This window comes from Mastomys coucha, unplaced genomic scaffold (assembly GCF_008632895.1).
Source record: "Mastomys coucha isolate ucsf_1 unplaced genomic scaffold, UCSF_Mcou_1 pScaffold21, whole genome shotgun sequence".
In the NCBI taxonomy this organism is placed as follows: domain Eukaryota; kingdom Metazoa; phylum Chordata; class Mammalia; order Rodentia; family Muridae; genus Mastomys; species Mastomys coucha.
The window spans coordinates 87,412,090-87,426,607 of record NW_022196904.1 but is presented as its reverse complement, the minus strand read 5'-3'; the positions used below and the strand labels follow the sequence as shown (position 1 = coordinate 87,426,607).

Below are 14,518 nucleotides of genomic sequence, written 5' to 3'. Positions count from 1 at the left end.
AAAAAAACAAAAACCAAACAACAAAATAAAAAGAACCAACCAAACCAGTCCTTAGAATTTATCATTCTGGGATGATTTAGAAGCTACTACTCCACGTCTTCAGTTTTGTCCTGAGGACCACACTCATTCACCTACAGTTGACATTGTTTAGACATGGATTACTTGTATACATCAGAAACAGAAACAACCAAGTATCACCAGTCCTTAACTCAGGCCTCCTTTTCTCCCCCTTCTCTTAAGGAACGACTACCAAAATTACTACAATCCCAATGACTTCCAAGCCCAACGTGATTGTTGTACAAAAAACTACAGGAAAAGGAACGACCATTCAAGGCCTCCCTGGCAAAAACGTTGTCACAACACTGCTAAATGCTGGAGTAAGTAAGACCGTAAACACACTCAGTAACCCATCATCAACTGATGCCATTTTATACAGTAATCTGAAAGCATGTTGCTTATAGCTGCTCATAGCAAGGTAGCTTGTTACCATGATTCAAGTGTTTAGTTTCCTTCAAATGGAGAATCCCGCTGGCTTAGCTGCAGGAAGACTTGGAGGAATTCTATTCCTGCTTATGGTCAGTAGATTAGCATTTGATTTAGGCTGGACAAAAGAGAAATATTTGAGTTTAAAATAAAATTCATAGATGGGCATTTGTTACTTAAAGTTTGTTATTTTTTTATTTCCCCATTTAGGTTCTGATGGCAATTGTTAAGAGGTTAGAGGTGGGCTTAGAGACACTTAGGCTTTGTGTCTCACTTTGTAGTTTGTCCATGGATGACTTATCTAACCAGTCCAATATTTTATTTCTTCATGTTGACATTGGGTGATGATAGGTGTTTTGAAAGTGCTTTGAGCAGTGTCTAAAGCATGGGAAGTTCTCAGTCATTGGTTTCTTACTGCTCTTGGTATTTAAGCACTCAGACTCAGTGGCATCCTTACCTTTCCTGACCTTTCTAGAAGAGAGATAAAAGCTTATGTATCACAGTCTTTCAGAATGCTGAAAGTGGTCTAGCTGAATTCACATTAGTAAGTCAACAGCAAAGCTAGGATTCTGTAGTGTTTGGATTTATAAAAGGGTGTTACCTGCTATGGGAGATCTCAGATCACATGTGAATTTTTTCTAAGATATTCAGCAGTAGTTTGGCAGGCACTGCTAGTAAAATGAGGAGATCAGCCTTTGGGACCATCATCTTCAGCACACAGAGCATGTGTTTATACCCTGCCTGCATCTTGTGCAGGCCCACCACACATGAGCTTTCTCAGACAACACTCTGCAAGCTGGATTTGTTTAGGTCACAGTGCTTGAATAGGCTGTCAAGTCTTTTATGGATCAGCAGGATCAGTCAGAGCTCTTTCTGAGAATGCTGCTGCAAACAGTATGTGAAACTTGAAATAACTCCTTGATTGGAGACACTTTGTTTCTTTTGGATAGTTGTAGTTGATAGTTAGGTTTGTAATGTTTGGACTTGGATTAAGATCTGAATTCTCAATGGTTGCTTTTTAGACAGCTCACCTGATTGCTCTTAGTTTACCAACTGCTAAGTTTAAAAGCCCACACATCTGTGATAATGATAGCTAAAAATTAAGAAAATGACAATGTGAAAATTGCCAACTCTTTTAATTTTATTAATTTTAATTTAAAATTTAATAATAAATTACTATATTTGAATTTAATTCAGTTAAATTCAAATAAAACTGTGCTGAGATTAAAAATATGACCAGAAAATAGTACTACAGAAGAAAACAATGGACTGAAGTTATAGATTAGTGGTAGGAGATTTGCTTAGCATTTGTGAGGCCCTGGGTCCTGGGCTCAGTCTCCCAACACCACACACACATGCACACATAGAAGTAGAAAAAAAGGCAGACAGACAATAAAGCAGGTAAAAATTCAGAAAATATTGAAAGGTTAATGGGCTTGAATTTATAATGGACTAAAGTGTAAAGTGGCATTGTTAACATACTAGGAAAACATGAGAAATGCTTTATGTTTTCTTCTCCCTTTCCTCCATATAACCTTAGAAAGAATGTTAATATCTCTGCTCTTTTCATCTCTCTCCTACTTGTTTATACAGATATCCTACTGCATACCTTTATAATGTATGCCTGACTTATTTTGTATGTGTATGTTCTTCCAGAAATTTATTTTAATATAGGTATTCTATGAATGTGGTGGTATAAATTCTTAGATGTTCTTAGATATGATGATTTTTCAAAACATACTCATAAGGAATAATTTCTTTTTTGGCTAGAAATTGATTATATGACTTGTAATATATTTCAGTGAAGCTCAAGATTTTATAATCACTTAGAAATCTTGTACTTTGTTGAATAATCTACAGTCCTTCCCCCATCCTGGCAAAATTTTTCTTTGCTTTTTCAGTGAAAGGACAGATGTATTTGTTTGTTCTGTTTGTTTTTAATCATTTAAATGTATCTACGTCTCTTTAATAATTGACTTCAATTTAGGGAGAAAAGACTCTTCAGACAGTGCCAACTGGAGCCAAGCCAGCAATAATTACTGCTACGAGACCCATCACCAAAATGATTGTAACACAGCCCAAAGGAATAGGTTCCGCAGTCCAGCCAGCGGCTAAAATCATTCCAACAAAAATCGTCTATGGACAACAGGGGAAAACACAGGTATGCTGTTAGATGTGTTGACTTTTGGTTAATTCCCAGGTAGAAATTTCCTTTCCTTTCCTTTTTTTCCCTTCTTAACTCCCTCCTTCCATGCCTGCCTGCTTGCCTATCTATCTATCTATCTATCTATCTATCTATCTATCTATCTATCTATCTATCTATCTATCTATTTTGAGGCAAACTCTATTTGGTCTGGCTGTCCTGGAATTTTGCTATGTAAATCAGGTTAGCCTTGAACTCACAGAGATCAGCTTGCCTTTGGTAGGACTAAAGGCTTGCAACCCTATGCCTAGCCTGGTAGAAATGTCAAGGAAAAAAGATCAATAGGCTGATAAAAGAAACAGGTTTTCAAAAAACTGAATGCATTTTTTTAAAAAGATCTATTCATTTATTATATGTAAGTACACTGTAGCTGTCTTCAGACACCCCAGAGGAGAATATCAGATCTCACTACAGATAGTTGTAAGCCATCATGTGGTTGCTGGAATTTGAACTCACGACCTTCAGAAGAGCAGTCGGTGCTCTTAACCACTGAGCCATCTCTCCAGCCCCTGAATGCATATTATTAATCTGTTCTCAAAGCCTGCCTTTTTTTCTTCTTCAGTACTTTTAAAGATATCTGCATGTATCTGTCACAATATGAACAAAGGCAGGGAAGAGAATTCCTTTGGGATAAAATTTCCTGAAGATGTTTATGACTGTGAGATCTGGCTAGCTGAGGAAGGTCAGAGCACTGGAAACTAGTTTCTTTCTATGAGTAGACAGGGCCTGCACAGGTGCTTTACTTATGAAAATTTGTTTGTTTTCTGGTTTGTTTTGTTTTTTGTTTTTTTGTTTTTGAGACAGGGTTTCTCTGTGTAGCCCTGGCTGTCCTGGAACTCACTCTGTAGACCAGGCTGGCTTCGATCTCAAAAATCCGCCTGCCTCTCCCTCCCAAGTGCTGGGATTAAAGGTATGCGCCACCACTGCCTATGGAAAGTTAGTTTTATTCCAGCCCCACACAACAGATGCTGGTGCTATGTTCTCTTTCAGACTCTAGATGTCTGAGAATCAGGGTATAAGCTTACCTTGGTAGGCTGTTGACTCTGTAGGTGCTTTGGACTACTTTTCTGAGACTATCAAAGGAAGCAGTATCAGCTTTGGTTGAGAAATAGAATTGTAGAGTTTTTGTAAAAGGCATTTATTTAAACTCGTAATTGGCTTTTGGAATCTGTTTCTTCAGAACTATAGCCATTGTTTATATATTTAGAAAAGTAGTTTTGTTATAAGCTTAAGTTATTTATTGAGTTCAACAGTAATGATTTCATTTGTTTCATCATGTAAAGTATAACAGAAATCTTTTTTTTAAACTCAGGGAAATCAGTGTTTTAATAGAGCCTCATATGAGTCAATATTCTTTTTGGTGGTGATGGTGGTGGTATTGGGTATGAGTCAGTATTTTTATTCCATAAATCCAGTTAAATTTCTAGAATCTAGATACTGAAGGGTAATGAATCAATATGCATTTTTTTCCTGGTTTACTTGTTTTAGTGTCTGAGCTTTTCAACTTTGCAGGAATTGACCTCTTGCTGCTGTGGATAGCACTTTAAATCAGTTTTCCTCTGTGGTTCCTTAACTTAGATCTCCTGCAGTTTGCTTTGTGCAGGTGTGTCAGGAATTTCATTTGGTTTTTTATTAAAAGAGACTTGGAAAAATGGTGGCATGAACAAATTATGGTCTTGGTTTTATTCTGTTAATACAAGTTGAGAGAGAAAGCTCAGACAGATACTTTGGTTAAAAAAATTCTAAAGAGTCTAGTTACATGTGTTTTTTTTTTTTTTTTCTACCACTCAGCTTGTGGTTGTTACTGTGATAGATAGTGCTGAAAAAATGATTTCTGCAGTTATAAAAAAAAAAAACAGTGAAAATACTTGTCAGAATCATAGCTTTGGGAGACTAACAAGATGGTCATGAGTGCTTGCTGTTCTTGCAGAAGACCAGAGTATCACTCCAATGTGCACACATTGGGAGGCTTACAACTCCAGCTCCAGAAGATCCAAGACTCTCTTCTGGTCCCTCAGGGCACCCACATACATGTGCACATGTACATAAACAGACACATACATTAAAAAACGAAGAGAATTAAAGTTGTTATGATCTGGCATATACCACTTAAAATATTGTACATAGCTTAGCTCTAGTTCATCTGTGGATTTTAGTCTTTGGTAAGAAATACTGTGCCCAAAGCCTAATGATAAATATGCATGATGTAATTTATGTATCTGGAAAATGATCTGTAAGTTTAGTGTTTGCATGTTTGTTTGTTTGTTTGTTTGTTTTTGAGACAGGCTTTTATCCTAGCCAAAGTTGGCTTCGAATTAGTGACAGTCTTTCAGCCTCTGTCTTCCAAGTGATAGGGTTATAGGTATAAACCACCATGCATGGCTAATTTAGCATTTAAATAGGGCTATGATATTTCATCTGGGCATGTTCCTACTTTTCTTTTTCTAGGTTCTCATTAAACCCAAACCAGTGACATTTCAAGCTACAGTTGTTAGTGAACAAACAAGGCAGCTCGTAACAGAAACATTACAGCAAGCATCCAGGGTAGCAGAGGCCGGTAATTCATCTGCTCAGGAAGGAAAAGAAGAACCACAGGGTTACACAGACAGTAGTTCTTCTTCCACAGAGTCCTCCCAGAGTTCTCAAGGTAAGACTTGCTGTACTTCTGCTTGTGCAAGCACTCATGATATCACGCCTCTGTTCATAAACAGCTGTTCCTTCTGGGGATTCCAAATCAAACCAGTAGTTCTTTTGATTGGATTTATTTATTTATTTATTTATTTATTTATGGCTATTTAGTGAGTGAGATGAAATCTTATTTTTGGCATAGCTTACCATTATTACCTTGTGGCATATGTTCATCAAGTCGTTGACAGAATTCTTTAGATTTTTTTTTTTTTATTATGTAGGCAGTATCAAACAACTATAATTTCTAGATGGTAACTTTTATGTTTTTCCTGTTTGGTTTGGGTAAAAAGAGGAAGAAATATACAAGAAAAAGGAATGTAGTTTTTAAAAAATGATTTATTGCTGAACCTTGAGGAAGAGTCAAGGTGGCCAGAAGTGAGCTGTAAGTGGGTGGCTGTGCATCCTGGTTTGTATGGATCTTAGTTTATGTCTGTTGTTCCCACATAATTATTAATAACATTTTCTTTAGCTCTCAAAAATATTTCTGATGGCAATCAGTGGTTACCCCAATTACTAGAAGCTACAGAACACAGTAGGAGATAATCTTTAGTATTGTCAATATGACATTGTTCTAGGATGTCTCTCAAAATATAAGCTTATGGTCTACTCTGAAGCTCTGAGACATTGTCTTCTGTTCATATTACTCAACTATTCTGACTTCCCTTGTTGTTGGGTGCCACAAGCTGAGGAGCCTATGTCTGAAACACTTGGGATGAGAACTGTCTTGGGCTTCAGATTTTGTATTTGTGTTTAAGTGTGCGTGGTGTATGTGTGTGTGTGTGTGTGTGTGTGAGAGAGAGAGAGAGAGAGAGACAGAGAGACAGAGAGACAGAGAGAGACAGAGAGAGAGACAGAGAAGGAGAGAGGGAGGGAGGGAGGGAGAAAGAAAGGGGGATATCTTACAGATGGGATCCGAGTCTAAATATGATATTCATGTATATTGCATATAAACCTTCTATACTTAGTCTGAGGGTGAGGTCACAGGTCCTGTTTTCCCTCTGCACCTGTGTTTTAACTGTGACCATCATGTAAGGTTAGGGATGGGGTTTTCTACTAGTAGTGTCAGCTTGCTCAGAAAGGTTCAGATGTGGAGCATTTTGGATTAGAGCTGTTCAGCCTGTGTATGTCTGTGCTTGTGCAACCTGATGCATATAAGCAAAAGTGTTCTTTCCTCCTAGTCCTGTTCTTCTCTCCCTTTTCTCTGCCTCTGCACTAACCTTGCTGGTATGCCTGCTGCTTTTACACATATAGAAAGCACATTTTTTTTCCATATTATACAAACACTTCATCATTTTAATTCTTCGATGATACCTTCACATTAATTTTATATGGTTTACATAGCTGTATGTTATTTGTTAACTATTATTTGTTGGTTTGTAATATGTACTAAGAATTATATTAGATCTTATTAAAGTTGAGTAAAATACAGTTCTTGCCTTTTCTTTTTTCCTTAAAGGTAAGGTTTCATATAGCCCAGTCTGGCTTCCAACTCTGTAGCTGAAAATGATCTTGAACTTCTGACCCTGCTTCCTTCATCTCCCAGGTCCTGGGATTACAGGTGTACAGCAACACACCTGGCTAAATCTGAAAATCTAGACTAGTATATTAGAAAAAAATTCGCATACAATTCCAGCATACACATTTTTATTAGTAGTGAGCAAAATAATGCTCAAGGCTAAAAGTCTATACTCCAAGAAAAAGAAACGTTTATTCACAGAACAAGTAGAAAATGGTCTTTGAAAGCTTGTTAATTAAAAATAAATAAGCTGTTGATTTCAACAAACAGTATAGCACTTATTTTAGAAAGTGAATAGTTTTTTCTCACTCTGCTATCAGGGTAGTAATTTGCAAGTCATTTTGCTAATTCTCATTTTGTCTTTCTGCTGATTGTAAATCGGTATGTAAACCAGTTACAATGTGTGACTCTTACTGCCAGTCATTCCTACTTGTTTATATTTTGTTCTATCCAGTTGGTGGTTTCATTTTTAAAATTTTTATTTATCTTTTATGTGTATGGGTGTTTTGCCCACGTTTATGTCTGTGCACCAACATACATGCCTGGTTTTGGGAGAGGCCAGAAGAGGACATCAGGTCCTTAGGAAATAGAGTTATAGACAGTTGTGGGTTGCCATGTGGCTTCTTGGAATCAAACTTGGGTCCCCTGAAAAAGCAGCCAGTGTTTTTAACCATTGAGCTATGTCTCCAGCCCTAGTTTTATTTTTATATTTTAAGTTTTGGTTCTGAGGATGAAGCCTATGTGTATATAGCCTTATACATGGCTAAACATACACAGCCACGGATACTGATAGCCTTGCTTTACTACTTTTGTCTCCAGTCTCTTTTGTGCTGTATAATTTTTAAGTCTTTTAGCCAGTTAAGAGTAGTAATAGGTATTATGTGATTTAACATTTAAACAGTTATATTTTTAGGTCTCTAATTTCTTATGTGTTATCTTTTTTGTAATTAAATTACCATTATCAAAGTCGAGAAATTTAGTATAATGCTGTTAGCTAATTTATAATTCATCTAGATACACTACCAGTTGATAAGTGATGCTTTTTATTGCTTTGTCTCCTAGTCATTTTGCAACTCAGGGTCACATATTATACTCAGCTGTATTACTGTCACATTATTGTCATCACTTCCTTCTCTTTTCCCATTCCTCCTTCCTCTTTCCTCCTCTTCTCATGGTGTAATCCTGATTAGCCTGGAACTTGATATATAGACTAGGCAGGCCATAAATTATCTGCCTGCCTCTCCCTCGTGAGTTCTGGGGACTATAGGTAGGCCTGGCCCTCCTCTTTGGTTTTTTGAGACAGGATCTCATTCTGTAGTCCAGGTTAGGCTGAAACTCATGAAGATCTTTCTGCCTTAGTCTCCCAAGAACTAGAATTAGGTGTATGAGCCATCATTTTTGATACCATTAGCATTCTTTATTCTCTTTTGCCCTAGATAGCCTCTTAATCCCCACTTTTCCCTTTGATTATGATATTTTAAAGAGCTTAGGTTGGTTACTTTGTAGAATCTTCTTTATGATTTAATTCAGTAGGAATTATACAGGTAGATGGTGACTGTCAATTTCCTCAGGGTGTACATGATATCTGCCACATTGAGATGAACAATGGTCACTTGGTTAGGATGATTGCTTCTAGTTCTCTACTGTGAAGTTAACATATTCCTCTTTGAAATTAATAACAGTTCTGGAGGAAGTACTCTAAGACTGTAAATATGTGCTCCTCACCAGTCACTTATCCATAAGTTTTAGACTGTAAATATGTGCTCCTCATCAATCAATCACTTATCCATAAGTTTTAGCATCTATGGATGATGTTCTAAAGTCCGTTGTTCTTTATTCTAAGGAAGAATTCATTTTTCTTTTCAAGGGTTTTTCCTGTATGTTTTGGATGCTTTAGTGATTTCTAACTATACCCACCACAAGGAAGCATTTAGGCCCCATGTTTAATTCCTGAACAGGTAGAATAGAAAGCCCTGGGCATCTTCCTGATGTGATTCTTGATCACCCTGGCAGGATTCATTACACCATATTATGTTTCTGATACTGTTTTTTTTTTTAATGTACCTACTTTGTTTTATACTTTTTGTTATTATTTTCTTCTCTGTTGGTATCTTAAGGATAACAGTAACGGGAATGATTAAGCTTCATGCTTACAAACTCATTCCAAAACATTGTTTCTTCTTGTCACTTTGTCCTAACATTTCTAGACTTTTATTTGAATATTGATAGATAGTAAGTTTGCCAAGACTATTAGATCAAGAACATTTATACCTGTATCACTCCCTGAAAATCAGATGATATGTTTTCTGAAGCTTCTGTGCTTTTTATCTTCACAAATAGCTCTTCTGACTTTTCTTTCTCACTTGTAAAGTGAGATAGCTATCCTTATTGGTGTTCAGATTTTTTTATTTTTTTTTATTTATATCTGGCTTTATTTCTAAAAGGTTGTGGGTTTTGTTTGTTTGTTTGCTTGCTTGCTTGCTTGCTTGCTTTTTTGAGGCAGGATTTCTTTAGCCCTGGCTATCCTGGAACTAGCCCTGTAGACCAGGCTGGCCTCGATCTCAGAGATCTGCCTGCCTCTGCCTCCCAAGTGCTGGGATCAAAGGTGTGCGCCACTACCACCCATCTAAAAGGTTTAAGGTGGATTGAATGTAAGATTATATTAAGGAATCCAGAAGAGAACCAGGAAATGAATTCAGAGTAGAGATTTAAAGGAGCAGAACATGAGTCACATTTGAAAATAAATGTCATAAAGATATATAGCTTTAATTCAGAACTCAGTTTCTGAAATTATTTCTCCTGAAGAATCATGATCTTGGGAGGCCAGAGTGAAGATTTGGGGTTTTGTTGTTTTGTTTTTGTGTTTTGTTTTAAAAGCAAGCATAGGTCATGTAAAATGTACTTTTTATAGAATTAGCTAATTTATTTGGTAATTTATATTATTAAAGGTAAAAACTAGGATATAATGTTCTCCAGTGTTTTTGACAACAGAACCCTTTTTTTAGCAGAAATTTTTGTGGAATTGTTGTTTTCTAGAACATTGGGCTAATGCTTCAGAGGAAAGATTTATATTGTAAAATAGAAGGAATATAGACAGCTTGGGTTTAGCTTGGAAGAGATGGCCTAGGGAGGTTTGACATCTGGCAATCATTTCTGTGAAGAAGGAGTGAGGATGGGTTAGGTGGGAGTTCTGGGACTGTTAGTCATGCTATGCTCTGTGATATAGATGAAGTGAGGTAGCCTTTGTAGGTAAGTGGACAGACAATAGTACTGTCAGGTGACAGAAAGATCTATTTCTGCTTTATGTAAGAAAACTTTGTATATCATAGCTGTGCCATGCAGAAATGAAAAGGAAATATTAGAAAGCAGTGGGTTCTCTGATGATGACTCTGCATGTGGGAGTGGTGGAGTGTGGAGGATAACTTTGACCTTTAAGATCTTGTTAATTGAGAAGTCTTATGACTATGAAAGGATGGCACAGACAGTTTATGATAAAGGTGTATCATACATGCCTGGGTTTGTCTTTGAATATAATACTAAAGTATGGATTCCTGGTACCTAACATGCAGTTGACATCTAATACATAATTGTTAAAGAACCTGTAAGGAAAGTCTGCATCAGGCCACTAGCCTTAAGAAGTACGAAGGTTTAGTTTAGACATGCCAATACTTTGTAGACCACATTGTCATGTTAAAACATAAAACATGTTAGCTGGACACCTGAATGCACACTGCAGAAACAGGAGATCAGCTTCTTGGTGTCCTGTGATCAAAGCATCTCTAAATTTGAGTGTTAAGCCCAAAGAGTAGAAGAGGGGGAGACTCTCGAAAGGGTTTTTACTTAGTTCACACTCTTATTTTGTATTACAGCTCTTTGGGTTGCTGTCTGATACTTCATGATCATCATCTGCTTGTATGGACAGAAAGAGGTGGCATTCTCCCAATTCCCAAGGAATAGTTTTATTTGGAGAGATGTTATTTAGTTAGCACTCCTGTAGAGACACAGTCCCTACTCTGAATATTTAGTGTATCTCAGAGTTAGGTTGTGGAGACTCACTCTCTTTGCCTATATCAGCAATGAGAATTTGTTTTTGAGACAGAAGCCCAGACTATATGGCATCCAATTTAATTATCCTCTCATGTGCTCAGATTATAGGCTTGTGTTCATCATGAAAACTTATTTTTAAGTTACATAAAATGGTGCTTCTCTAGTATAATCATTTCTCAGGTTAAAATTTTGCATATTAGGGCATTAGGGGTATGTGTCAGTTAGAAAAGCACTTGCATGTAAGGATGCAGACCTGGTTTCGATCCCCAGCACTGAATAAATAAGACGTGGTGATGTTTGCCTGAAACCCCAGCACTTGGGAGGTGAAAGCAGGAGGGTCAGGAGGTTAAAGTCATTTTGGCTGGTAGCAAATTCCAAGCTAGCCTGAATTATGTGAGATTCTGTTTCTTAGCAAACAAAATTTTCTACATATCTTACTAGAATATATAAAGAAAAACTGTAGTAGTCTTCACATGGCACTCAGCATTGCAGGCAAAAGCATTCAGCTTTCACAAGTGGTTAAAAGCTTAGTAGAAATTGTATGTCTGTGCTATGATGGGTTCTACTCAGTTTTTGTTTGTTTTTCTTTGCTTTGGGGTTAGTGTGCTTTGTTTTGCTTTTTTTGTTTTGTTTTGTTTTGTTGTTTTTTTGAGACAGGGTTTCTCTGTGTAGCCCTGGCTGTCCTGGAATTCACTCTGAAGACCAGGCTGGCCTCGAACTCAGAAATCTGCCTGCCTCTGCCTCCCAAGTGCTGGGATTAAAGGCGTGCACCACCACCAACTGGCTTGTTTTGCTTTTTAAAGACAGGATCTCAGATAGTCCAATCTGGGTTTACAGGCCTGTGCCACCACACTTGACCTGTTAGTTTATTATTATTAAACATTATGAACTTCTTGCATATTGATTTTTTTTCTTTAGGAAGATATATATATCCTCCTGGCTTTAAAAAAATGTGATGTTCTTAGAGGGTGAACTTGATAATTTTCTCTTGTATTTTTGAGTTACCAGATAATTTTTGTTCTGATGTTCCAAATAAGCAGCACTATTAAAAGCAGTCTCTTTTCTTGTTTTAACCATTTGATATTTACTCCAGAATATCCTACCATCTATCAGTTTTTGTTTCCTGATACAATCTAGATCTGAACCTTAGGGATCATGTCTTTGTATTCTTCTCCATTTTCTTATACAATATCTTAGATAAAGTGGTCCAGCCTTCTTGCTTTATAGAAAACTGTTAGGTATGTGTTACAATTTTAATCTGATACACATTTTGTATTTGCATGTGCTGAAATTTATTTTCAAATCAACTGAAGATCTTAGAATTGAATTTTCAGCCAAACCCCCAACAACCTCATTTCTACTGACTTTTATAGTTTATAAAGCTTAGTTGCGTATGATCATGTAGTTTATTCTGATGTTTCAGTCAGTAATGGACTGTATGTGTGGCATATATACACATAAACATACATGTCTATGTGATAACAGTAATAGGGGTGTCATATGGCCTACCTGTAGCAAGGTATTTCTTCTGAGTGTGTAAGAATACTCTCACAATGACAACATTCCCTACGGTACTTCTCAGAATGTATCACTGTTGTTAAGCAGCCCAGAGTATCATTGCATTATGCCCACCCCTTGTTCCTATTAAAGACCCAAAGAATCAACTTGCTAATAAGTGACAGGCTTCTACTTGGCTTTGACCTCTGTTACGCTTGTCATGTTACATCATTATGTTTCTAAACTGTCTATCTTTTCTTACTGTCAATAATTCAACAAAATATTCCCCAAGTACTTAGGCTTTTTATAGAAATCTTTTCTTGTACATTGGGAAAAACCAGCCTCTTATCTATAACATTTTGTTTTTAGTGAACACAAGCAAACACTCACCTATATAGATGTTCACTCAAATAGACAGCAGTTAAGATATTGAACTGTACTTTGTCTTTTTACATGTTCGTCTTTTCAGACAGATTGTGTGCTTCTTGAGCCTTCTTGGACTATTCTGTGAGTTCCTTTAAGTCCTTTAAATATGGATCCTGATGCATAGGCGTCTAGTGTAAAATAAATGCATGAGTGAATAAATGAATTCAGAAGTGAAAGTCAGTATCAATATGCCTTCTGGGACCTTAGAGTCTTCTTCGAGAAGTCAAGGTTGACATGTACATTAACTACAAAGATAAACAAAAATACTGCTTTACTTTAAGAGAAACTTTGTTTATAGGGTTTGTTTTTTTTTAACTAATATAAAACAGATTCCCAGCCTGTAGTTCATGTAATTGCTTCCCGGCGTCAGGATTGGTCAGAACATGAGATTGCAATGGAGACTAGCCCCACCATAATATATCAGGATGTATCCAGTGAATCACAATCAGCTACTTCAACAATCAAAGCTCTGTTAGAACTCCAACAGACAACAGGTATGAATTCACATGCTCAGCTGAATGAAGCATGTTTTCTCTAGAGACGGGTTGCTAAAATACACTGCTGTTACATAGTTTTTGTAAATTTCTCCTCCTCTGGACTTATCTATAATTGTTGGTATAGTTTATTGTTCTTTTAGATGTACATAGGAGTATGAAGCATAGATAGAGTGTTGTCATTAGAACAGAGATAGACAGAGTGACTTCTACTTCAAAAGGAGAATCCTCTTGCCAGCAGTGGGAAGTGGGTTGTCACTTGCAAGCATGAATGCAAAACAAGAATAGGTGTAGCTCAGTTGCTGGGTATATTTAGGAATGTCGGGACAGATCGAAGGGTCCTACTTTGCTCGTAGATGCTGTCTATACCATAAAACACCATTAGACTTGCTTGTAAACATTCTCATTTGCTCTCACCTTATTTTCAGATTTATTTATTTTTGTTTAAGTTATTTGCTAGAGTGTCTGTGTTTAATAGGTTTCTAGCAGTGCTTTTAGTTACTAAATATCTTTGATAGATTCTAGGACAACTCTATGTAAGTTATACTGAGTTCTTTGTTCTAATAGGGCAACAATTATGCAACTATTTTATGGGTTGTAGTGATGATCTTATCTGACCCTTTCATATTTTGGAGAAGTTAGTGGAGACTGAGAAAGGTTGACGGCCAGGGCCGTGTCTACATGTGGGATACCAGCAGGACTCTAGGTTTGGTTTCTGTGTTTAAAATTATTGTTTTGCTTTTGTCATACTCTACGTTTGGTGGGAGCAATCTTTAGTGGCACTCATCTTTTAGAGTACTCATATTTGATATAAATGTAGAATATTCCTTTTACTGAGTATTTTTAGCCTTTGGTACTTTTTTTCAGCTGCTTGTCTTTGAAAAATTCAACCATTTTTATCAATCATTCATGTAGATAGCAATGTTGAGTGAAGAGATTTTGTTGAAGAAGTGGTAAGAAGATTTTTAAAAATGCATCTTAACATATATCACTATTAATTACAGGCTGTTTTATCAGACATTTTAGACATACAGAAGCAGAGTGCCTATTCTTTCCTAATAGTGAAAAGCTTTATGTTTTATTCTTTAAGAGTCATTAAAGACTTGTAACATTTTTTTTTGCCATGTCTTGCAATGCCAAATTTGTGAACACACACACACACAC

At 36.6% G+C, this 14,518-nt stretch overlaps 1 protein-coding gene across 14 annotated transcripts in view; it reads left to right on the top strand.

Annotated features, from left to right (window-relative positions):
- The window catches only part of Emsy (EMSY transcriptional repressor, BRCA2 interacting), a 73,785-nt gene that overhangs the window by 44,206 nt on the left and 15,061 nt on the right, over positions 1-14,518 (top strand). For 13 of the 14 annotated variants that reach the window (XM_031387467.1, XM_031387466.1, XM_031387464.1 and 10 more), the window contains 4 exons: positions 241-377; positions 2,471-2,644; positions 5,135-5,333; positions 13,190-13,354. In XM_031387467.1, the coding sequence (XP_031243327.1) occupies positions 241-377; positions 2,471-2,644; positions 5,135-5,333; positions 13,190-13,354 (675 nt within the window). The remainder of the gene's footprint in view (positions 1-240; positions 378-2,470; positions 2,645-5,134; positions 5,334-13,189; positions 13,355-14,518) is intronic. The other variant, XM_031387471.1, reaches the window with a different exon arrangement.